Genomic DNA, 24,428 nt, shown 5'->3' with positions numbered 1-24,428 from the left:
TTGAGTCACTGCTAAGGCTGCATGTGGAGCCACATACTGTAAAAATTGTTCATCCTGACAAGTAACTGTTAGAGAACTATCAGTTTTCTGTTTGCAAAGCTCGGTGCCCACTGATCAGCCTGTGATAACCTGAGTCTTCCTCTTTGTCCTTATGAACATTGATAAAACTTGAGTAGTCTTTCATTCCTGTAGCCTGTTTCTTTCATTCCTATCACCTTTCGTTCATGATCTCCTGTAATTTTAGAAATTATTAAAGCAGGACAAAAAGACCAAAGATCACCATAATTTTTAAGTCAAACAAACATTACCTGCTAGCCTGAAATTATTTATCTGTGTATATGCAATTTTCACATCTTTGTCATTTATCAAGCTTGTTACTTTATTATTCTCATGTGATATAAGACTTCTATTTCCTGCAAAATCCAGACAAGAATTACTTACTCACCATTTTGCTTTTTGTTATGGTAACTTGACCTTTTTCATGTAACAGTTCAACTAATCCACCTGGATTAGGTTTCTTTTATTTCTGACATATTATCCTTAGCTCTCTCTCATATTTTTTCTATAATATCTTAATAAACTAAATCAATTTTCTACATCATAAATTTAAATTTATCTACTTTCCACCTGTTGTTTATTTCCAATTGCTGCTTTTATTACATTGCAAAACTAGAATTGCCTTTTACCAAAATCTTTCCTTTCTTGATCATGGAATTGTGACTTTTTGTTACTAACTGATTTCTTAAGAGCTTATACTTTTGTTGTTGTTCTTAATATTTTTTTCCTTCCAGTAAATTATGCTAAATTTTATTCCTTCATGTGAATTAATTTATTCAAAGATGTTCACAGGAAGGAATCTTCTACTGTTTTATTTCCAGGAGATTTGTCAATATCTGTATGGTTATGCCTTGAGTTTTTGATTTAGGCTATCAATTGTAGAGGAAATGGGAGCGTGCTTTTTTGTTTGTTTGCTATCTTACATTTTTTTTTATTATTATTATTTTTTTCCAAAACCTGAGCTTATAGTGGATTCTCTGAAGTGGTGTATGCCACCTTAATGTGCCTTTAATTCATGTCTGTGTTCATTGCGACAGTATTTATCAACAGTATTTACTGTTGTTGTGTTTGAATTTTATGCCCTTCTGTTTCATTAAGAAAAGACTAAAGTGCTAGACTTAACACCCATTATGAACACTATGCGCTTTCAGTTCTTTATGGATTTTTAATTTTAAGAAGTCCATGTCAAAATGAATTGATCTGCTGTATGTTTCTATGCTTTTATCTGTAGTCATGCTAAATGTATTCACTGCAGTAGACTGGAATACACTACTTTAAAGGAGGGCACTAAAGAATGCTTTTTGTGGTGCTTCATTCAATTTCCACTGATACAAGGGGAATTCTTTGCTATTGAGTAGAAGCAGGCTACATTTTACTTACCACAGTTCAGCTAGGAAAGTTGTTCAGTACCGTAATACAAAACAAAATACTTATTAACTGCTGAAGGAACTCAAAATTCTGTTTTGTCTTGCACTTGTGTTTTCTTCTCATTACAGTGTCTTTCTGCTTGGATTTGCTCTCCTCATTCATTAAGCACAAAATCGAAACACATTTACCAGTTACAGCCAGTGTCAAATCAGTTTAATTCTAGCATGTAATGTTGTATTTGTCTTGCTTTTATTACCACCATATTTGCAGAAGAGGCAGACCTACATGCTAAAAGGTCTAAAGCTATGCTTCCGAAATTACTTGGTCGCTTTTTATTTCACATCCTTTGTTGCCTTTGAAGCATTCATGCAGTAGAATATATCTAAATGGAAGTTGAAAAATAGCAATCCACACCATGATCTCAACAACATAACTGAATAAGCATTGTGACCTCTCTCATGAGGGGTATAATGACTCTGTATATATCATGAATTTTGGCATTAACTTTTCCTTTGGGCTGACAAATTTATTGCTATCATAATAAATTTCCAATATGTGTTTTACTATCAGTTACATTATTTTTAGTTTTTATATTTTTTTTTCCAAATATCTCTTTTTTTTTTAATGTGTTCTGTATGTTAAACTATTGGATTTATTAAGCTTAATGCAGTCTTGCTAGTTTTACTTAAGTGGAGATGTTCTTATAGGAACAATTCTGATTGCTATCTAGGTAGCTAATTTGCTGGTAGTCCTAGCTTTATTCTTGTAGTAACAGTCACTCTATGCTCTTTATTTACCCAATTTACCTTTTTGTTGAAATGGTTTAATGCTTTTAAAATGTCTTGCACTTTGATTTTTTCTTCTTACATTTCTTTCTGCTGGCTTTATGAAACTGGAAAAAAAAAAAAAAAAAGTAATTATTTGTTGGCAACAACAGGAAGTTAAAAGATGTCCAGTAGTTAGTTTTGGCTCTTGGCTTGTTCACGTGAACGTAGACATTTTAGTCTTCCTAATACTTATGGGGTCAATATTTCTAATTTGACTGGATATTTTAATGTGGAAATATAATAATGCTGTGCTCTACTGCATAGGATTAATTTAATTTTCTAGGGAAAAATATAATAAAAAAATTGCTTTTCTTTTTCTACAGGATAACATTTTTTTACTTATTTACAATTTGGGACAATAACTTTTAAATAGGTTGAAATGATATAATAATGAAATACCATAGCAAGACATCATTAATAATATGCTATTTCTTAATCACAATCTTCAGATGATACATCAGTAATAAATATTCAGTAGATATGTCAAGATGAAGTACCAAAATGTACATACACGACACTATGTGAAGTACTGACGTGAAAACCAAGAGTATGAGATGAGACTGTGCTCATGTATATTGGAACAAAGACTGCATTTATTTGTAGAGTGAGATGTGACTCTGATACTACCAAGTTAAGAAAACAGTTTATACCTGCTGGGGATGCAGTTCAAGTTCTCTGGAAGAAAAGAAGTTATTCTGTTTCTGTAAATGAAAGAAAGATTTGCAATGGCAGTGAAGATGCAGTTCTCTTTAACTTTGATATCTGGAGAGAAAGAAGCACAGTCAGTGATGGTTGATGGAAGTTGTTCCATATATGCAGTGAGATAAGGAACTGTTTTAGTATGTGTACATTTATATTCCCTGTTGAAAATTTCTGAAGAAAACTAAAACCATTAAGGTATTTTTTGTCCTTACAGAGGTAGTATAGATAGGGTAGAAAGACAGCATGCATCATCGCCTGACTTCCAATGAATCTTTCAAGTTAATTTGCATTTAGTTTGTGGATGAAGCTTTGTGTAAACATCGTACCATTTTCACTGTTTGCCTGTTTCAGTTCTCTTCATGACTCAAACACAAGTGCTTCAATTATTTTGTTTGCTTGTTGGGGGTGGTGGTGATTTTCTTGTTCTAATAACAAATGTTCTGCTTTCTCACATTTTTTTGCCCTTGCTAGTCTGCCTCTTTTATTTTTTTTTATTTTTTTATTTTTATCCCTATAGCAATATCCCTTGGATAGACTGATTTAATTCCTACACATACACAATTTACGATGGCCATATATGTACTAGAGCCAACAAATAAATGCACATACATGCACACCAGAGTCCATAAATAAAACTATGATAGAGGTTGTGTTTCTGAGATGCATGATTTTTCAAATAATGTTTTTCATTGTTTAGACACAAGATGATTTTTCTAAGGCTCATTTAAAATGTTTATTAGAGACATAAAAAACAGGTCCTAACCATCTGTACCCATTAGAAATATCTCACGCCTGTTTGGAAAGAGTTTAAATTATTATGATAAAAAATGTATCCACATTGTAGTTTCTATTATACGTCTACCAATTGCATGGGTGTAGTATTGCAGATAGTTTGCAAATATTGCAAAATATTCAAGTTTAAAATTTAAATTTAGTAATCTCTTTATTGCCTATTTTCAGTTACTTTGTTCAAAAGAATTTGTTGGAAGCTGTGAAAAATTAATCTTACATGTTTTTTATGAATAGATTTAAATTACTTGTGGTTTTATTTTCATATTTCAAAATTCCTTCCTTTTTATCTTTCTTTATAAAACAATCACTCTGTAGTGACCTTAGGTAAGGTGGAATGGCTTTAAATAAGATCAACAATAAGGAAAAGGGAACTGAAGGAGATTATGCATTTTTTTAAAAGGCATAATGAAAAGAAGAAAAATGGATATGAGAAGAGAATAAGAAAGAAAGTGAAGAGGGAAAGGTGGGCAGGAGGAATATGGAAATGGAGGAAGTAAGAAACTTTAGACCTACCACAAAAAAAGAATATTTGCTAGAGATATGGACCTGCTGAAATCAGTTCAAAGGTGGTGTGCTATTCATACATTTGTATGAGTTCTGTGAACTGAAAATATGGGTGCTATCACTAGAACTGGTTTATCAGAAGAGGTGTAACAGTACACGCTGAAGAAAGTATTTGGTCAGAGGGACACAGATACCTTTCTGAGTAACCTAACCCATCATTTCCACAGATTTCAAGCAGTGCCTTTGTGCTGCATCTTCTTCATGATTCACCTGAAATCCTCTTGTGTAGGTATAGCAATACTGTAGTAATGCAAAAGTGGAGTGAGAAATATTTTTCTAGTAAAAAGATGGATTTTTGTTAAATAGGTTTTGTACATTTGTAGCTCTGATATAAAAGGAAAACAAAACAAAACAAAAACAACTTATTCAGATTTCAAAGAAGTTAAAACAGGTAATGACAAGACTTCAGTCAATTGTGAAAACTCTGTGGCTTCTACAAATGCTTCTTTGTAATGGGATCCTTAAATTCAAACAAATCTGTGGCTGAGTTTGTTGTGCAAGCTTGCCATCATTGTGGAGAGAGATAGACAGCTTTAAGCTATGTGTCGTCTTATTCTTATTTAGACCTCTAACACTGATCATGTGAATCTGCTGAAACAGTATTTCTTGATTATAAGGGGAGACTGGAGCATATGTTTCGGATGTATAGATATGCAGTGTAGATACTTTATTTCATAGACAGCCTTCAAACTGAAACTCTGTTTTGGAAATTGCCTTAGCCTTTAGGCCAAGGGAAATGTTTTGAAGACAGTCCATGAAAGAAGTTAGTGTGACTGGGAGTCAGGACTCTCTTTTTTTTCTTTCTCTTTAATATTCATTAATTATACCTTTATTTAAATACTAGTAACAATTAACTTTATTTTTATTTTTTTTTTCCCCAGAAACTACCTCTTCAGGTTGCGGCTTGAGGATCTCTCTCTAATTCAGGTATGTTTAACATTTGTTTTCTTTGAATGATATAGGTTAGGCAGATGTTTTAAAGCAGATAATCAAGATACATTCATAAGCTTTATAACCACAGATAAGTATGCATCTGTTTTTGTCCTCTTTGCTGTATTATATAAATCGTATTATCCATTTTAACTCCAGATTAGTGTTTGTCTGAGGCCATACAGACCTGATGTTATTTTACTCTCTGCTGTGATTTTTATTAGAGAAGATCTGTACAAAATGGAGGCTGGTAGGATTATGTTCTAACAGAAAAATGTTTTAACTTATTGTGAGTTTTGTTAAAGCTTCTGTCTTCAGACTATATTATTATTATGGAGAAGATAACGATTTTTTTAAAAGAATGATAAATTAAAAAGTGAATTCATACTTGCTAAAGAAAAATTAGACTAATCAAGCAGCAAACTTTCAATGAATAAATCTGGTGTGAACATAAGTGTCAGAATTGAAGTATTGTGTAAAAGGCAGCTATCTGTTGTTTAAAACTTGTTAGAGCTTGGAATTTGAAAATTAAAGGTTTTTAGAAGTGGTTAGGTGTCATAGGTAAGTGTGAATCCCTGATCAGTTTATTGTACCCTGAACTTCATATGACTTCCACACTGAATTTATCATATACAAGCAGTCAGATCTTTCCTCAGTCTCCTGAACACCTCAGTGGTGTTCCTTGGTTAGGTTATGTTGGTTTTCTTTCATTATTTTTAACCTTGGCATCATCTCTAACCTTCATCATGCCTGTATGCTTGGCTGTAAGAGTTATTTTAGTAAGTTTAATTAAGTTGTCTAATTTACTGAGGTAAGGTAATAGGAAAATCACAATGAAATTGAAATTTGTTTTTTCATAATCTTTTCATTTACGTAATTTAAAACTAGCTTTATATTCAGTACTGTAGCTATTACTTCACAAAGTAATACTAAATAGTTAAGCAATGAAAAGTAAAATGCATCGAGGTAAAACTATCTTTGTGATTTGTAGAACACTGTGTGTATGCCTTAATTAGGTTTGAAGTCTTCCTTTACCTTCCTTTACTAGAAAATGATCTGAAGTTGGCTTATAATTAACCAAAATTGCAGTATTTATAAATAGTCTGTTTGTTGCTAGTGCTTAAGGCTGCAATGCAATGTGCACTTTTAATACCCAGAATTCAGATTGTTTACTTTCACCTCGTGTGACATACTAGACAACTTGGCTAATAATTTGTGTTAAGCCATGAAGATTATTAATAGGATGCACTGAAACATCTCTGGTGGTGCTGTTGTACTTTTTCTAACAGAGGAAAGCTGAGAACTTATACCTATGAATTAGCAAAATGAAGTTCTCAGCTTTACTCTGTTAGAAAAAGTATCAGTTGGCTGAGGTCACTAAAGCAGGAGAAATCCATAGATTTCGGAATTTTATAACTGTGCTAAACTAACCAACACCCACGTGGGTCAGCAAAAAAAATATAAAATTAGGAGAGAAATCCCAATGTTGATTTTATATGAGGTTACTGGATTTTGGTTTTACGAATATGCAGAAGCCTTTAAACAAACAGTCCTCTCAAGTTAACTTTTGGTAGAATTTCTTATTCAGTTTTCAATGATGTAACACCACTGTTTTACCTCTGTATCTTTAAACCTCTCCCTTTGATGAGATTGTATTTCCAAAAAACAAAGTATGTCATTATTTTCTCTTACAAGCATATCTTTACTGCTGCTACTCCGAGTTTCAAAGTTTTCTTCCCTGTTTTGTTCTCTACCATTATGAATTCTCCATATTTGTCCTTCACAGATCTTTTTATCCTTTTCTTCCCCTGTGCTACCCTTTTGGTCCTGTTAGAGGGCTCCAGGGCTGCCCTTCTCCAACATACTTGCTTGGAGTCTTCCAGGCTGGTGAATGTGCCTGTTATGGCAGCTCTAAGTCAGCTGTGAGATATTTGAAGCCTTTGTTTTGATGCAAGTAATGTAAGGTATATTCTTTATGACTCCCAAAGTCATTGTGCAACAAATTCAGGTAATTTTGTAGTCCTGTGTGGAAAGTATGATTGCAGTCACTGATATACTCATAAAAGTAGGTTTAGGAGTGTTTTTGAGAGGTCATCTAGTCTCTACTGGTACCCCCAGACCAGGATCATGATCACCACTTCTGTCATCATTGGGGGTTACTTGTCTGAACTCTTCTTACAATTTCAGTAGATTCCGTAACTTTTTTCAGCATTTGTTGGGAAATGTTAAGACGCAGAGGGAATCTCTCAAAGTCTTACACTAGAAAGTGTGAAAGCTTTATTAATTTAATAAATTAATTAAAGCTTTATTAAGCAACCATAACAATTCTCAAGGAAGCTTTGAATTCAAACTTGGCAGCTTTGAACCTGAAACCCACCTAAAGACAAGATTGTATTTACTGTACTATATTTATTGTACTGGCAGAATTATTCTTTTAGCATTTTTCTTCATACAGTTGTTATAATATATAAAAACTAAGCTTAATTTTTCCATTTATGTTGCTTTGATTACTTTGCATGAACCAACTCTTGTAAAACATGTAGATGTTTCACAAGTTAATTTTCACATCTGGAAAGAAAGGTACATGGTGAAGTGCTAGCTGTAAGATGTTTTCAGTGTGGAAAAATAACAATATGAGAGGGCTGGAAACAATAAAACATATACACCTGTTGTTTAATTATTTTAGAAAATTACTCAAGCTCTATTGTTGTTATCATGTGTGTGAAGAGGGAGGAAAATTGCTGACTCTTCTCATCCAAAGCAGATGCTTCCAGTGTGGAAGCAAGGATGTTTGTTAGAATTTGCATCTTCCTTTTCTACAGTTTTCAATTGGATTTTTATAACTGTTTATTTTGTTTACATTGCTGTTTTGCTTTTTTTTTTTTTTTTTTTTTTTTTTTAGCCTTGATTCATCAGTTTAATTTTTCTTATAGTATGTTTCTATCAGAAAAGAAAGGGAATACCTAACATTAAATCACCCAGTAGTACACCTCAGTTATTTCTGTAATAAATAAGTTTTCCCCATCTGCCATGTTTAAGTAGCTATTGGAATAGGTTATTTGATTTGTCCACATGCTGCTCTTGGGAAGATGTGAATGTTTCATGTTATATGTAACAAACTGGAATAGTAAGAATGAGTTATAAAAAATATATCCTTGTATATCTTGTTTACGATCTTCATTACATTTTTAAAAAGAAAGACATTGTAATATTATCAAACATTACAGTATTATCAAGTACAACTTTGTAATGGGAAAATTCTCTACAAAGGAACAGAGTACAATAATGACTCCTTGTTTAAACACTTTTTGCAAAAAAAAAAAAAAAAAGCTTATATATATGTGCTTTGTTTTTAAGTATGTAACTGGAAAATAGTTTGAAATGTAAGATAACCTTCCTTTAAAAAAAAAAAAAAGACATTTAAAATTTAAGTTCTCACAAAAGAAATGCAGAACAGAAATTCATTTATGAAAAGGTTTCTATTACTTTAGTGAAAGTTAATCCCCTGTAAAAGTGAGAGTTAGTGTTAATAGATTGCCTCAGACAGGATGTGTATCTAACATGAGGTAGGACTGTTTAGTGAGCTGTCATTGCCCATTGTAGATATATCAAAGATGTCATCTGACATGTCATGGTTCTGTGCTCTGTACTTTATAGGAAAAGCCTATTGTCTGAATGAGCAAGTTCAATACGATGGTGTCTATAGCAAACTGGTATTTGATGTGTCTCAGCAATTTTCTGTGTGTGGGAGAATAAAGAAGAATAAAAAGAGTGAAAGCCCTTTAAAGCTCTCGCTGGAGAAGCCTGAGAGTCAAATTGTTCAAAGCTGGCTGTCTGAACAATGTGTGTATGGTGATTATGGATTAGGAAAGAAGCCCTGATTGGGTTGTGGTTGTAGAATGCCAAATATTTTATACTTATTACAGTGTAGCCTCATATATTTCTTTTTATCATTGAAGGCTTGTTTGTTTTTCATTTGTGAATTTTGTTTTGCTATTTCTCACCTCAAGTAATAGAAGAATATTGCCTAAAAACATTGGCCAAGATGAAACCTGAATTTTCTGAGAACTCTTTTATATTTCTTAAAATGCAAAATCAGAAATCTAAATAGTGGTCAAAAAAAAAAAAAGTTTGAATAATTATGGTATCTAGGCAGTATGAAGATTAATAGAGGGACTTTGACCTTATGTAGAGGATGGCTGCAACAAATGTCTTTATTTTTCAACTTAAAAAAAATAAAAAATGAAAATAATGTTTCTAAATTCAAAGATTTGTTAGTGTCTGCCTCCCTGAACCCTGAGTAGTTTGCTGGTACATCTGTAAAGTTCATCACATGGATGAAGATTTGTACATTCCATCAGGGTTGTGAAAAGCTGATACATGCTGTCTTGTAACATTTTTTTAGGACAATTGTGACATCTTTGTAAGCATGTGTCCTAAAAATGCTTTTACTGTTTGGGTTCACCTTTCTCATCTGAATCTTTTGGCTGTGAAGCCTCTTCTCAGTTTGAAATGCCCGGAGGGTTTAAAATCAGCCTATTCCACTTGCTCCTGTAGTTATAGAACTCTCCTGAGGTTTTATGCTCATACTGAAGCAACACTTTTTTTTTGTTTAAAAATGCATATACCTCAAAGTCAATTTTTAAAGGCAATTTTAGCCTCAGTTTACTGCTAAAGAGTCAAAATTTTCACATAAGCCAAAAAGGTTGGAGATTTTTTTTTTAAATTATTATTGTTATTTAAGTTTAAATAGTGGAGTATTAAGCTGATTTTATTTATTTATTTATGATGTAATGGTTAATGAGGTATTCAGGGAAGTAAAGGCAAGATGGGATTTATGAATTGTCAGGAAAAAGAGTTGCTTTGGAGAAAGACTAAAGGGAATTCTTGCTTTTGTTTGCATGTTTCTAGAGTGTCTGAAGTACTTCCTACACAAGATTGTTCACTTTTATAAGTCATCAGTGCCTAGATGGTAGGCTACATAATGAGTTAATTTGTTATATATTTTGAATACATACTTTATGTTTTCTTATGTTAAGCAAAGAGAGAAGCTGATTTTGAGAATTAGTGTTGTTTTTTTATTATTATTTTTTTTACAGGTAAATACATAATTAGAACCTGAGACACTTTAGAAATTGAAATGCAGAATATTTTTAACAATACTTGATACTTTTAGGTAGCAAAAATATTTGCTACCTAATACCTTATTTTATTTTATTTTTTATTATTTTTTTTTTTTTTACAATTGCTTGCTATTACAAAGTGGGATCTTATAAAGTCTTTTGTGAAAGGCTTTTATAACCATGTTTTTGACTATGTGGTGATTTGGCCCAATCTAGAGAAAATGGCATTCCAATAGAGGCATAAAACACTAAGGCTCTCCTTACAGTTCATTTCTGGGACAGTGCCCTAAGCTTGTGAGAATTCATCACATAGAATCAAATCTTTAATTTATGCTGATATTAAAAACTTCATTATAATGAACATCACCTTCAGAGATAAAGTTAAGGAACCTGAGCTTTAATCTTCAATTTCCTTATTTTGTTTATTTGCAAAATAAGTAGAACCTCTTAAAGGCAGCTTGATGGTTTTTCTATAGAGCTTTCTTAGACTGTACTTCAGTCTTCATTTATTTCTGTGTTGCATATTCTTAGTTATTAGTGGAAATGGATGTCTGATTGGGGAAATACATGAAAAAGCCTAATGAATCATCATTTTATTTAGGGCTGAAGCTACCTGTGTGGAAAACAAGATGCAAGAAAAACTTTCTCTGTTTCCACACTCAAAACCATATGGGAACTAAACTGAACTAAACCATAAACCATAAACCATATGGGAACTAAACTAACCTGAGGATATCCTTAACTTGTTATAGGCTTAGGTTGGAATTGGTAAAACATTTAATTTGGATCCCTAAGGGGAAAAAAAACAACAACAAGAACAAACCAATCAAACAAACACTTAGACTGGGTCCTTCTGTGCCTGATAACTGCTTAAGGGTGAGGTGAGTAGAAAGCATTCCTCCCTATTATGGGTTTCTTTCCTCCTTTCTCATAAGGCACCATCAGCCACTAAAATATTATTTATTCTTTGTCCCTTCATGTATGCATTTGGGGTATGTGAATGAAAAATGGACAACCAGACCAGATAAGTTAGCATTAATTTGTCATTAAGATTTCCACAAATTCTTCCTGGAGAACTTTGGAAGCAAAAGGAGCAACTAGTGCTCAAAACTTTTTCAAAGAAGACTGAGATGAGCAAATTGCAGAGTGACCAGAAGATGGAAGAGCAAGCGCAAACATCTGCTTAGGTGCTATGGATGAGCAAAACTTGAAAAGGTGTTTAAACTCTTACTTTTTGTATAAGGTGGTGCTGAGAGGAGAATGTTCTTTTTAAAAAACAAATTTCTGTACTCTGCATATCACAGTTCTACTTCTGCACAATAATTCTTCCTCTTGCTACAGTTCTACTTCTGCAAAATACTTCCTCTTGTTGATCCCTTTCAGATGGTAGACTGATTCTATCATACAGCAAATCTGAAAATAAATAAGCATTTGGGGCTTTAAACGAGAGGTAAGAAGTCTTTGTGAAGCTAGAGCTAGTCTTCTGTAGCAGGTAAAGATGGACTTGGTGACTGCTTGTAGTTCCAGTTCTTCTTCTATGGTATCATTAGTATTTTCACTGTGTTGTTTTCTGCTTACACTTACAGAGTGTAATAACCTGATTGAAGATGAATTTGACCATCAGTGCATGTTTTCCTGTGTCTAATCTGTACCCAAATGACCTCTTCTACATGTAGTCAAAAGGGGTTTTCTAAAGGTGAATGCAACATGTTATATCGCACAAATGTTGATCTTCACTCCATGTATCTGCAGGGAAACCAGTTAGCAGCAGACAGTGCTTCACTCCCTGGAGGAGTTAAGAAAACAAACAACAGCAACAAGGATACTAAAATAGGCAGTGTTCATAGGTGCACCTACGTATTAATGCAGAAGATAGGTACTTAAAAAATATATATATATCCATATTTTGTTGCGTTTGCCCACATTTTCTTCCATTCTTCAGTCTGAATATTTTTCTATGAACGGGATTTTTCACCCATGGGATATTAGTTATATATCTTCTGTATTTAATTTTTTCTTTGTGTTTTTTTTTTTTTTTTTTTTTTTCTTCTTTCTTATATTCTGAGTTCAAATGCAGATCCCTTTACAAAACCACATAGGGTGCATATGAGGAAGCCAGTTGGATGTATGACTCTTCTGCTTATCCCTGTTTGTCAATCAATTACACTTCACTCCTAGATAACTAGGAGGTTTTAGTCTCCAGAATTTGTAGTATCCTACCCTTCAGTACAGCTTGATATTTGTCATAGAAGGTTAGAAAGAGTTTAGGTGAAGGAAAATAATATTGGCATATTTTCAGTTCTTTGCTGCTGCCTTGTCTTATCTGTGTGTGCATTTTGGGAGTATGGAGGAAAAAAAAAAAAAAAAAAAAAGAAGAAGAAGAAAGCTAGGCAAAGACATTGTCATTTGTCATTTATTTGCTGTGTCTGTCATTGTTTTCTGCCAGTACTGAAATACAAGCACAAGTGCATTTCAGATAAATGAGTGTGAACACATCCATTTTGCTAGAGAAGCTTAGCTTTTTATTTTTAGTTTCAATTTCCTACCTCTGCTTGTTAGGCTGCATTTCTTGTGTGCTTACAGTAATTTTCTGTACTGGTTTCACAGCAAAGAAGTAAAATAGGTACTGATTTTTTTCACTACTCCTCATTTCCTTTAGATAATAAATGTGTGTTTTATTTGTAAGATAAAGGGGAAACATGGATCACTGGTGTGTGTGTGTGTATAAAGCATGAGTGCATTTGTTCTCATGCGAAATAGAGCTGATTTCAAAAGCTCTATTTTACAGCACATATTTATGAAATAGCTATTAAGGATTTTTTACTGGTATACTTCATCTCATTTTGATTGATTGACTGCCAAATTTTCTCAGTATGTATGGTGTGCAACCAGACTGTACCTGAAAGTAATAGTGGAAATGTCTTTTCCTAAGAAAGTGGTGGTTGTGTTTATGTTTTCACAAATATGAATATACTGACACCGCTGCAGAAGAGTAATCACCAAGTAGCTTGTTTGAAGGTAAATCAGCTTTTGTTTTCCAAATATCTAGACTGCATAAGACCATGGCATGCTTCAGCTTATTCTGGAGTAAAGTATTCTGGAACAAGTCTGCAACATTTATGGAGGGATGTTATCTCTCCTCTGAGAATCAGCCTCTTTCCACATAGGCTCTATATTGAAAAAGTGCAGCAATGATAGGTGACTGTACAGAAAATGAAAGCAGAAAATACTAATACAAAGACTGAAAGCAGCTTGTCTTTATTCCTTTGTTGTCTTCATTCATATGTCCAGGAGGAGAGTTGGCAACAAGCAGTTCCTGATCAAGGGTTTCAGCTCTTCACCACATAGATGTTTCAGTGTGGAACAATTTAAAAAAAATCTGGAATATGCAGTATGATTTGAAAGAGATGTCCCTATTATATCTGTGATACAGGAAATATGCATCTGCATACCAACATCTGCAAATACGATTATCAGATTTTGCTTATAGACACTGGTATGGAACTTCATTGCCTGTTCTGGTGTATAAAAACTAATTTGAGTGAACCACGGTTTGCATGCCATGTATATCCTAGATGCAGAGAATAGCAGATCTCAGTTAGAGAGAGGATGGTGTTTTCCAGTGCTGCAGAGATCCATTCAACAGTTCTATCAGGCTTATGGATATAGATACTTTGGGGTAATTTCAAATATAGGAGGTGTGTTCATCTTACACCTCTGTGTATAACATCATCAGTACCTAGTTTAAGGGCACCATGTGATCCCTTGCCATTATACCTTGCCATTGCTTGTTAACATGTTAAATTAAAAAACGTTTAAACCAAGATTAAGAGAAAGAGTGCAGTTCAAGGATGCAGCCAGCTGCTGAATTACTCGCTATTTCCTTAAGGCAAAAATTTCTGCTCCCTTGATCCCTAGAGAAGAGGTGGACATTCTTCAAGGGCAGGAGACTAGCTTTTGTTTGGCTGGTAGGTTTGTTTTGTTCTCATTTGCTTCTGTGAGTAGGAAAAACAGGAGAGGCTGTTTTGAAGAAAGTATTTGAGAAAACAAAGCTCCTGAATAGAGCATTCCAGGAACGTGGACACTTGGTGCTACAAGCTAATGAAGAGGAAAGATCTGAGGAACTTACAATAAGAACACTGGTGGGAGAAGAGCCCCTATAGGTGCAAGAGACAGCATTCTGCTCTCATAAACGGCTGAGGGCACAAGGAGGGGTTGTGCTGCTTTCAGTGTGATACTCAGGTCAGCACTACTAAGCCCAATTTAAATGAGGATTGTTTCTCCTAAATGTTTTAAGACACTGTTTAGTTATAGCATAGGGAACTAGTTCTGGTCTGGATTAAGAATAATGATTAAAGTAGCTTCAAGTTCTATTTTGATAGGCGTATCTTGTCTTTCTAGAAAAATAAATAAATAAATAAATAAATAAAAGGCCTCATTTTTACCTATCTTTGTTGTACTGCATTTCCCCCTTCCTGTTTTTAGCAGGTGTTCTTACCTCTTTTGGCATGTATTGTTTTACCCATCCCAGATGGTACCACAACATGATGCTACTGTTGTCAAGTCTGGGAGCTATAAATAACGTCAAAATATGGGAATAATTTTATTTATTAAAAAAACTAGATGTGCTTTGAAATATATGGTGTTAGACACATATATGAGATTTCTATATTAAATCACTGTTTCAGCTGTTATTTAGGATTTACTTGAAGGCAGGAAAACTGAAAGCGTGCTTGATTTAGGTGATGATCTTGCATAATAAATAAATAAGTACATTATTTCTCTTAATAGCACTTTGATATTTACTTTATGGGTAAGATTATCGCCTTTTGAGGGCAGTTCAATGAAATGAGCAGTTAGGAGTTACACTTGGTCAATGGGGTTTTCCCTATGACAGTATTTCCACTTATTCCCCCAGAATGGAACTTGGAGTCCAAACTTAGGTGCTTAGGCTGTCTGCCCAGTGCGTGGGGGTAGCTTTATACTCAGGAACAGCATCCACCAACATCTGCATTCTAAGCTATCTAATCCAGCCAGGAAATAATGCTGATGGTACATGGAAGCATAAATGTCAGCCCATTTTTGAGTTAGGAATCCGTATGGAATTTGACCATAGGGATTTTGTCCATGTTGTCCATGGCTTTCACAGTCAGTAAATTACATGTAAAAAAGTAAACTAAGCTCTTTCTACTGTGGTTTATAAACTGAAATAACAGGTTGAAGTTGAATACCGTGTGACTACTAATGAGCATTCTTAAGCAAGGCTTCATTGCTGACTGAATATAGGCTGGTCTATTACATAATTAACCTTGTTATAGGCTTATTTGCTGTCCATCTGTGCTTTTTTTCATTTTCCTTTTTTCTTTTCCTCCTCCCTAATTTTAATACTAGCTTCCCTTCTGGGTTTCTAGTGCCTGGAAAATTATTTATTTTCGTCTCCAGGTCTATAAAATAATTCTATGATATGATGGTGGCTGGTGTATTGAATTGTCAGTCAAATAAAATATAAAATTAAAAAGTATAGATTATTACACAGTCAGGAAATTATAAACTGTAGTGTCTGTACTTGGGCTTGTTCATTTATCTTGAGATGTTTATGGTAATTTAGCTAGAAATAAGTAATGACAAGAATATGATTTGAAGAAAACTTAAATGAGTTAGTCAAACAGGAATTTGATTAGAGGTTAATATTTGTACGTGCAGTTGTATATATTTTCCATTATGGAAATTGCTTTCTTGATGAAAACCCATTAGTATTTTTCCCAGGGTATAGCTACCATTGCAGTAATCGGAAACAGTCAACTCCAAAATTGCTTGTGTTTTGGTTTATTTTTTATTGTTTTTATTTAATGATTAAGTTAGGTTTATTAAAATACCTGAGAAAAATCTCAGAATTCCATATTTATGTTGATACCCAGGGTAAAACAGCATAATGGAAGTCAGTTCTAGGAATAATCAGTAACTGGGGCAGAAGGAAAACAAATTTTGGTTAATTAGTAGTTAAATTATATCTTCATTGTGTCATTGACCATTTTCATATGGTACATGATTCAGTTCCTTACTGTTTTATTCTCTAAATGAAACCTGAAGCAAGGAGGATTTTTCAGATTTTATTGTAAAAAGTTAAGTTGAATCACTCTGGAAAATAAAATAAATAATCTTTTTTTTTTTTGTTTTGTTTTTGTTTTTTAAATTATTATCATTATTCTTTGACTTTCAGAACTTCAAAAATGAACATTTTGAATGAAATGCTAAGTTTGGTATTTTCCCTTTACATTAGTTTTCATTAATTACCTTTAAATATGAATTAGAGAATGCATTCATTCTGAAGTCTCATTGAATGCAGTAGTTCTCCAGTATTTGTATGTGCCATTCCTTTTAGGATATTTGTCAGTGGAAATCTCACTTGAAAGGGTTAGAGCCTTAAGCCCAAATCTTTGCCTAGATATTTGACAGTTCTGTGCAATGGTTCTGTGCCTCCTTACGCTTATCACAGAGACCTGAAAAGATGAAAGGGCAAACTGTTCCTTACTTTTTGAAACCCTGGTGTTATAAGATGAAAACAGGAGAGAGAAGAGAGGTGAGAGAAGGGACTTTATGCAAATTGGAAGTGTAGAAACAAGTCTACATGAACATTCAGATTTTTGCACACATCTTAATTACCATTGATGAAGTGGAAGCTTCCTCAGTGTTGTTCTTTCTGACTCCTAAATGAATGGCTTCTTTAGTTACTCCAGTAAAACTTTGCATGCTGTTGTCTAAACACCCAGCCATTTAACTAAACTAAAACAAAACGAGAAGCAAACAAAGTATCTGGATTAAATTTTATCCTGTCAAACTTGCAGAGAAATGTTGGCAACTGCATTTTTTTTTTGTACTTAAATTAGGATAACTGTTATTACTGAAGGTTTAATAATAAGCCAGGACAGGTTTAAAGAAACAATAAAGCTGTAAGTTCATGGAAGATCAAAAATCCATCATTGTATATTTATAAAGATTGCTCTAGTTGTGATTCCATAATCTTTTCTCACATGGCTGCCAGCTGTATTACTTGTAGAATATTGTGCTATGCATCTTGAGGAAATAAACTTGTGATTTTGGCATTAATTTAGCAAGTATTTCTCTGTGTCCAAGCCTTTTGTTCATGGAAAAGAATGGAAATTGCATGCTGAATATTTGCCAAAAGGCTTACCCTTTTCTTTTAAATTAAGTAACATCTGTTGAAAATGATAAGATAAAAAGATTGTCCAGGATAGAGTGCATATATTTCAATGACACGTATTTTAAACTTGCCTTAAAAATATTGAAACCTTAAGAATATTTTTAATGTAAGGTATTTTATAATTGAAATAATCTTTATAATGTACAACTCATGAAATCAGACTAAATATATTCCCTTTTTTCCTGAAGTACATGTAAGAATAGTAAATTTTGATGTCTGCTAGATTCAAATGGATGTTTTTTTCCTCTTACCATTATCATGACAGCTTTTCTATATGTTTATACACATGAGATTATGCTTATATGCACTAGTTAAAAACATTTGGGTAGGTGTTTCTAAGGTATTTCTGTAAACATTATTTTTAAAGAAATTCATCAGATAAGGACTAACTGCTGTCACATTTCTCTTTAAGTTGGATTCAGATTAAACACTATAATAATACTTCAGATATCCAGTGAAGAAGGCTGAGCAGGAAAGCTGAAAGTTGAGAACCGATATATGAAAATCCTATCCAAATTATTCTACAAAAACAGTCTTGCTGTGTAAGCAAAGAATATTATTTCACTCAATTTGTACTTCCAGTGATTTTTCTGCATACCCCCAGCTCAGACACAAAAAGGAAGAAATACTTTCCTTTGCAATTGAGTCAAGTTATTCTTATTTCTATAAGATAACATATAAAACATGTTGTTAATTGTTTGATTTCATTTTAATGTGGGTACACATTAAAAGGAAGGAATAAGGAATGATAAATCTAGCCAGGCAGACATTGAACAAGTACTTCCCCAGATTTGCCAAAAATTCATTAACATTCCTGATCAAATAAAGGGTAGTGCGATGAAAAGCTGGTTTCTAAAAGGTGAATTCTCCCTTTGACTTGCAAGCTGCAGAGAATAACTAAGCAGGATGGAACAGAGGAAATGAATGAATTACTGTGAATAAAAGCAATCAGACTGAGACACTGTAAATGCATTTTAGAGTTGATGTGATGTACAAAGCTCATGGAAAGTGTGCAGCTATGGAAGGTCTGTCTCTGCTAATCACCCTTGTGTATTGGGAAAGAAAATACATCTTTTAGCCTGAGATCACAGCCATGCTTGGGCAAATGCACTTTTTAGGTGTAGTAAGGGAGATCATACAGGAGAAAGTTCCTAGTTTAGTTCAAGAAACAAGTAAAAATCTATTATTTGTTTTTATCTGTGAAGATGATGTAATTTTTACCAGACTTTTCCAGAACAGCAGGTATATGTGCAATGCAAAAAATAACAGAAAGGATCTTGGCATCCTTGCTGGGAGAATCAGCCATACATAAACTCCCTGCTGTTGCTAAATAACCAGTTGAGGGAAAAGCACCAGAAAGCTGGAGGTAACTTTTTTGGGGGTGGGGAGCACAGATTGGATCTAGTTTATGTAGCAAATCAGAGTCAGATGAAAGAGCTTTAGTTGATGTAGCCTAGAAAATGGAGCTTTGGAAGATAAAATCTGAGAAGCAAAGAGGATTAAAACCAGTAGTTTCTTCAAGAAGAATGTGTGATCTGGCTGAATACATTGCACTAAGTGAGGCCATTTAAAAATGGTCAAAAATGGTCTAAAAACTAGTGTCTCTCTGTGAGCTAGCTAACATGAAAAAAATGTGAGAAAAAAAGCCCACCCCATAGTCATTGCAGAGAAGACTCTCTCAGAGTGCCAGAGCAGGTTGGAGACCATGCAAGTGTATGATGAGCAAAATAAAGGAGAAAAGCTAATACTGTGTTTACCAGGCTGATATGCATAATTTTCAGCCAAAATTCTTACAGAACAGGTGGTTGAGACTCTCCAGATGCACATCTCTACAAAGATCTGCAAATGGCTGTGCAGATCCTAGGTACAGTCATTCAAGATTCCTGGCTGAAAGACAATCTGCAGAGAGATGAGCAAAGCCCAGAGGCTGTCTGAAGTTATGTACACTTCCTAAACCTGTGGTCACAGCAGCATGTTGTACCTTTCATCTGGGAACATACAGCCCAACACAATCACTTTGTTAGCCATTGCCCACTTCTCAAGTGACAGAAGGCTGTTGCAGACAGTGAAATGGAGTGCTTCAAATAAAAACACCTTTGCTACTAAACATAGGAAAGGGAAAACTAAAACAAAGAGCGTTTTGAAACCAAGTGATTTCCAAATTGCTCCTCCTGTAGGAAAATCACTTTTTTTTTTTTTTTTTTTTTTCCTACAGTATACCTACTTAGTACAGCTGATGAGCTTTTGCAGGGTGGGATGTAACAGACATATCAAACCCCATTTCTAGAAGTGTTAAATCCATCTTGAAATGAATTTCAGGGCCACAACCCAGCATCAAAATATAACTTAAAAAGTAAAATGAAAATAAATGAATTCAAAGACTGCAGTGTATCAAACAGGGTCTAATTCGCAGAAATGCCCACTATTCTGAGGTAAAACTGGATCCAGCTAGCTAGTGAAGAAAATATATAATGGATAGTAGAAGAGCTTAACTACTTTTCTTTTATTCAGAGGTAGTTTGTCATATCCCTGGAAAACATTTTTAATTGTCTGTGTGGAGTGGAGTGAAAGAGGCAAGTGAGAGCTGGAAAGTGAAACAGTAAATAGCCTAACAGATAGCATACTGTCTTTGAGTGCAAGAGTCTGGCTCATGTCTGTATTTGTCATCTGATTCATCTGTATTCATTCATCTGATGCATTTGGACCTGTCTCTTCTGTAGCTTAATTGTGTTTCCTAAACAGGAGGCTTCAGAAGTCTTTTTTTTTTTTCTTTTTTTTTTTTTTCTTTTTTTTTTTTTTTCTTTTTTCCCTCTCCCTTTTCATTTTGCAGATTCCAGCAAAATGAAAATTTAATTCTAGCTCCAAGAAGCCTTTCTGGTAAAGCTATAGGAAAACTTTGAAAAGGTTTTGAACAGGTGCCAAGTGTGTATGAAATCAACACTTTCATATGTACCTTTATTGATAGTGTTGGAAAAGACCTGGCTAAATTTGTGTGGCCTAAGATTATGGCTTTAAAGGAGGAGAAGCCTGCAGGACATTTTAGGTGTGTCTGTGGCACGCTTCTGGGGCCACAAGCTCATACATGTAAGTGTTACTATTGGGGCCTGTTTGTTACGCTGACATTTATGTGGCACAGCTGAAGTTTTGTAATTCATCAGGTCGCTCATTTAGTTTGTGTCTGTTTTGAATAATTGATAGATGAATGGGTAGAAGGATTTGGATAATGCTGCTCTGGTGTCTTCCCAGTGCAGTGTAGACTGTGTGCTGTAGGGTTTGTGCAGATACATGGCATATCAGAGATGTGTTGGTGTGGCTAGTGGGTGCATTCATGGCAGTGCAGCTGTAGAAGCAGGGATTTCTACATAGCACCAGGCTTCCTAATATCATGGGACTGGAGAAGCAGATGTTTGTGTTAATTGAAGCATGTTGAGATATCCTTTATCTCACCTGTCTTTGATAAAGGCTTTGCTTTAAAATGCCTGTTGAACAGACACTGTAATTACTGTGAGGAAGTTTATAAATATTGTAATTACTGATAGTGATGTTAATGCACTACTATGATAGCCATGGGAATATGGGTTGTTATACCCTATTCCTTATGGAATTTATGTTTTCCCTTCTGTTTAGTTTTCATGAGGAGAAGTACAAAGACAAATCCTGCAACATGGGCTCCAGAGCAGTTGCAGCATGTTTGGTGTAAGTCACATCAAAAGAGGGGCACCTAAATCTACCTTTTCTCATCTGGAGAGTAAATAGACAGTTACAGATTCCTACATCATTTTAGAGAAGTGAATTAATGTGGTAATGTTTGTTTTCAGCTTGATTAGGAGAGACCTCTGTGACATGCCTGAAACCAAAGAGAACATTTAATTCTTTGGGGTAGCAGAAAAGCAAAGCCCTCGAAGAGGGAATGTTTATCTTTTCTTACAAGGTCTGCTGCTGCTGTCATTGCAAGTAGGACAATTGAAATGAAAAAATAAACTCTTGAAGAAACAAATGGAATGGTAGCAGTGTGAGCTTGATTTTTGACCATATGCTTTATTCAGTGTAACCCCTCTGCAAAGCTCTTGTGCAGAAAAGTAAACTAAGATGCTACCCTGTCAGACTCCATCTAGGACATATTCTTCCCTTCTGTCCCTTCCTTTCCCTTCTCGTTAGTACCAACAGTCTATGAGGTTGAACTGCATACTTGGTGATCCTCAGAGTACCCTACAAATAGGTTTTAAAAATAGGCTGACTGACTGAAATGTGATGAATATTCCCATTGGTATACAGAGAAAAAAGTGTTGAGGATGCTCTTCCATAGTCAGTTCTGCAGAAATATCTTGAGTAAGAAGAATGAGAACTTGCAAGTTCTAGAGAATAGATGGGGATCCAAATACACATGAGCAATGGATTTATTAACAGATTAATGCCAGTGATGGGTTGCAGCTTTTAACAGGCACAGCTAGTTATTTCTTGATGTGTTTTAGTATCTACCCAATGAGTAGAAGAAATTTTCAGCACTTCCTCTTTTTTCAAAAGGCTTTTTAGTATTATTTTACAGGTCTTGAGGATCAATATGAATAGAAGCTTTTCAGTTGTCTTCATGGATCAAAATTACCTTTCGCAAGAGAAGCCATTTAACAGTGTTCATTTGAAAGCATCCTACATACATAAGTTAGTGGAAAGCATAAATGCTTACTGTCTATACAAATTCTGTGTCTGTTACTATCATTAGAGTAAGTTACTACTTTATCCAGGTTGAAAGTATGAGGTCTCAATTGCCATTTCTGGAATGTTTATCACTCTTCACAGAATCACAGAATCACAGAATTTCTAGGTTGGAAGAGACCTCAAGATCATCGAGTCCAACCTCTAACCTAACACTAACAGTCCCCACTAAACCATATCCCTAAGCTCTACATCTAAACATCTTTTAAAGACTTCCAGGGATGGTGACTCCACTACCTCCCTGGGCAGCCTGTTCCAATGCCTCACAACCCTTTCAGTAAAGAAGTTCTTCCTAACATCTAACCTAAAACTCCCCTGGCGCAACTTAAGCCCATTCCCCCTCGTCCTGTCACCAGGCACGTGGGAGAACAGGCCAACCCCCACCTCACTACAGCCTCCTTTAAGGTATCTGTAGAGAGCGATAAGGTCACCCCTGAGCCTCCTCTTCTTCAGGCTGAACAAGCCCAGCTCCTTCAGCCGCTCCTCGCAGGACTTGCTCTCCAGGCCCCTCACCAGCTTCGTCGCCCTTCTTTGGACCCGCTCAAGCACCTCGATGTCCTTCTTGTAGCGAGGGGCCCAAAACTGAACACAGTACTCAAGGTGCGGCCTCACCAGAGCCTTTCTAATACACCCTTTTTGATATCATAGTTAATTTTGATGTAGTTTTATACAAGAAAGTCTAACAATATGCTTTTCTGACTCCAGAAGTTTAAAGTAATAATTGTCATTACTAAAACAAACAAACAAACAAAACCCCTACAATCTCACTTCCTGAAGCTTTCTCCATACCTGTTCTGGCTTCTGCATGTTCTTATAAGACTGATGTATTGGTTAAGAAATTAATTCTGTTCAAAATTCACTGTTCCTAAAGCTGAAGAAGATTCCAGCCATTTTGCAGTTTAAAAATATCCAGTATCCCTACATACCTGAGCCAAATATTCCGCTTATATTACAGTAAGCTCTTTCTAGTTTTTGACAGTGTGGAGAAGTGAAAACCATCAGTGAGAAGACTTTCACAGTCAGAACACCAATTCCAAAGCTTAACAAGATTTATTAAATATGTATAATGAGTGTTCTGCAGTGTATGCTGCAACATCAGCAAACTTTCTATAGATGGCTATAGATTTATAGATCTATAGCTTTATGTAATACTATGCTTGTTGTATACCTGTCCTTCTCACTTGCTCAACTTTCCATGTGTACTGGACAGCTGTAGAGGAACATTCATTATTTGTTTCAAAGTTGCTTATGAAATCCTTCTGCCCAGGTTCTAGACCATTTATTTTATAGAATGATGGCTCACAAGAGTATCAAGTTCCATTATCAACTGTATGTCTTATAACAACCTCTTTACAGTACAGCAGAACAACAGCATGGTTTCCAACAGCTCAGTTTCAAGTTTAAATTCTAAAGGCTTCAATCACAAAATGTTATGTTCCATATACCTCTTTAAGTTCGATAAATGGGGAATTTATGGCTCCCTGAATATTAGTTAAAGTCTAGAGACAAATTTTCTGTTCTCCTTTTTGAAAATTATAATACCCTTACAGTGTGGATGGTAAAGATCAGAGGAATGGTGGTGATCATATTCAAATGTTAAACCTTTTATTCAACAGCTGGGTACCCTTGTAGAAGCTTGCCATATGTCATTGCCTTCTCTTCATTCCAGTGCTCATTAAAATAATTTACAGCATATGAAAGGTTAACTTGAGGGCATAGAAATGTACTGATCTTTTTCAGAAACTTCAGTCTTTCATAATATACATAAGATTTGAGCATGTGATCCTGAGTTAAGAAAAAATCACATTTATTTCAAAGGTGACTGTAGATTTGCCCTATCAAGAGATCTGGCTATTCTGCTGCCAGAGGGACAAATAAAGACCAACATTATTTTGGAAGGCTTTGCTTTATCATTTGGTATTTCTAGAATCATAAACAGAATCCTAAATCATTAGACACTGACGAAGTAGCACTCAGAATGCCTATTGTGTAGTTCTTATCTGTTACATGTAGTAGTTGCTAGTTGGTTCTTCTCTTTTACATGTATTTATTTTTTTGTGTCATTGCTGTTTTGTTTTGTTTTGTTTTGTTTTAAGTCCATTTAAATACTTAAACTCCTCATGTGAGGAG

The 24,428-nt window shown here is 34.6% G+C and overlaps 1 protein-coding gene across 6 annotated transcripts in view; it reads left to right on the top strand.

Moving 5' to 3' along the window:
- The window catches only part of SEMA5A (semaphorin 5A), a 329,372-nt gene that overhangs the window by 131,296 nt on the left and 173,648 nt on the right, over positions 1 to 24,428 (top strand). For all 6 annotated transcript variants that reach the window (XM_072034957.1, XM_027451744.3, XM_072034958.1 and 3 more), the window contains one exon: positions 5,192 to 5,237. In XM_072034957.1, coding sequence (XP_071891058.1) covers positions 5,192 to 5,237 — 46 coding nt within the window. The remainder of the gene's footprint in view (positions 1 to 5,191; positions 5,238 to 24,428) is intronic.

This window comes from Anas platyrhynchos, chromosome 2 (genome assembly GCF_047663525.1).
Source record: "Anas platyrhynchos isolate ZD024472 breed Pekin duck chromosome 2, IASCAAS_PekinDuck_T2T, whole genome shotgun sequence".
Lineage (NCBI taxonomy): Eukaryota > Metazoa > Chordata > Aves > Anseriformes > Anatidae > Anas > Anas platyrhynchos.
This window is presented reverse-complemented; position numbering and strand designations above follow the sequence as displayed.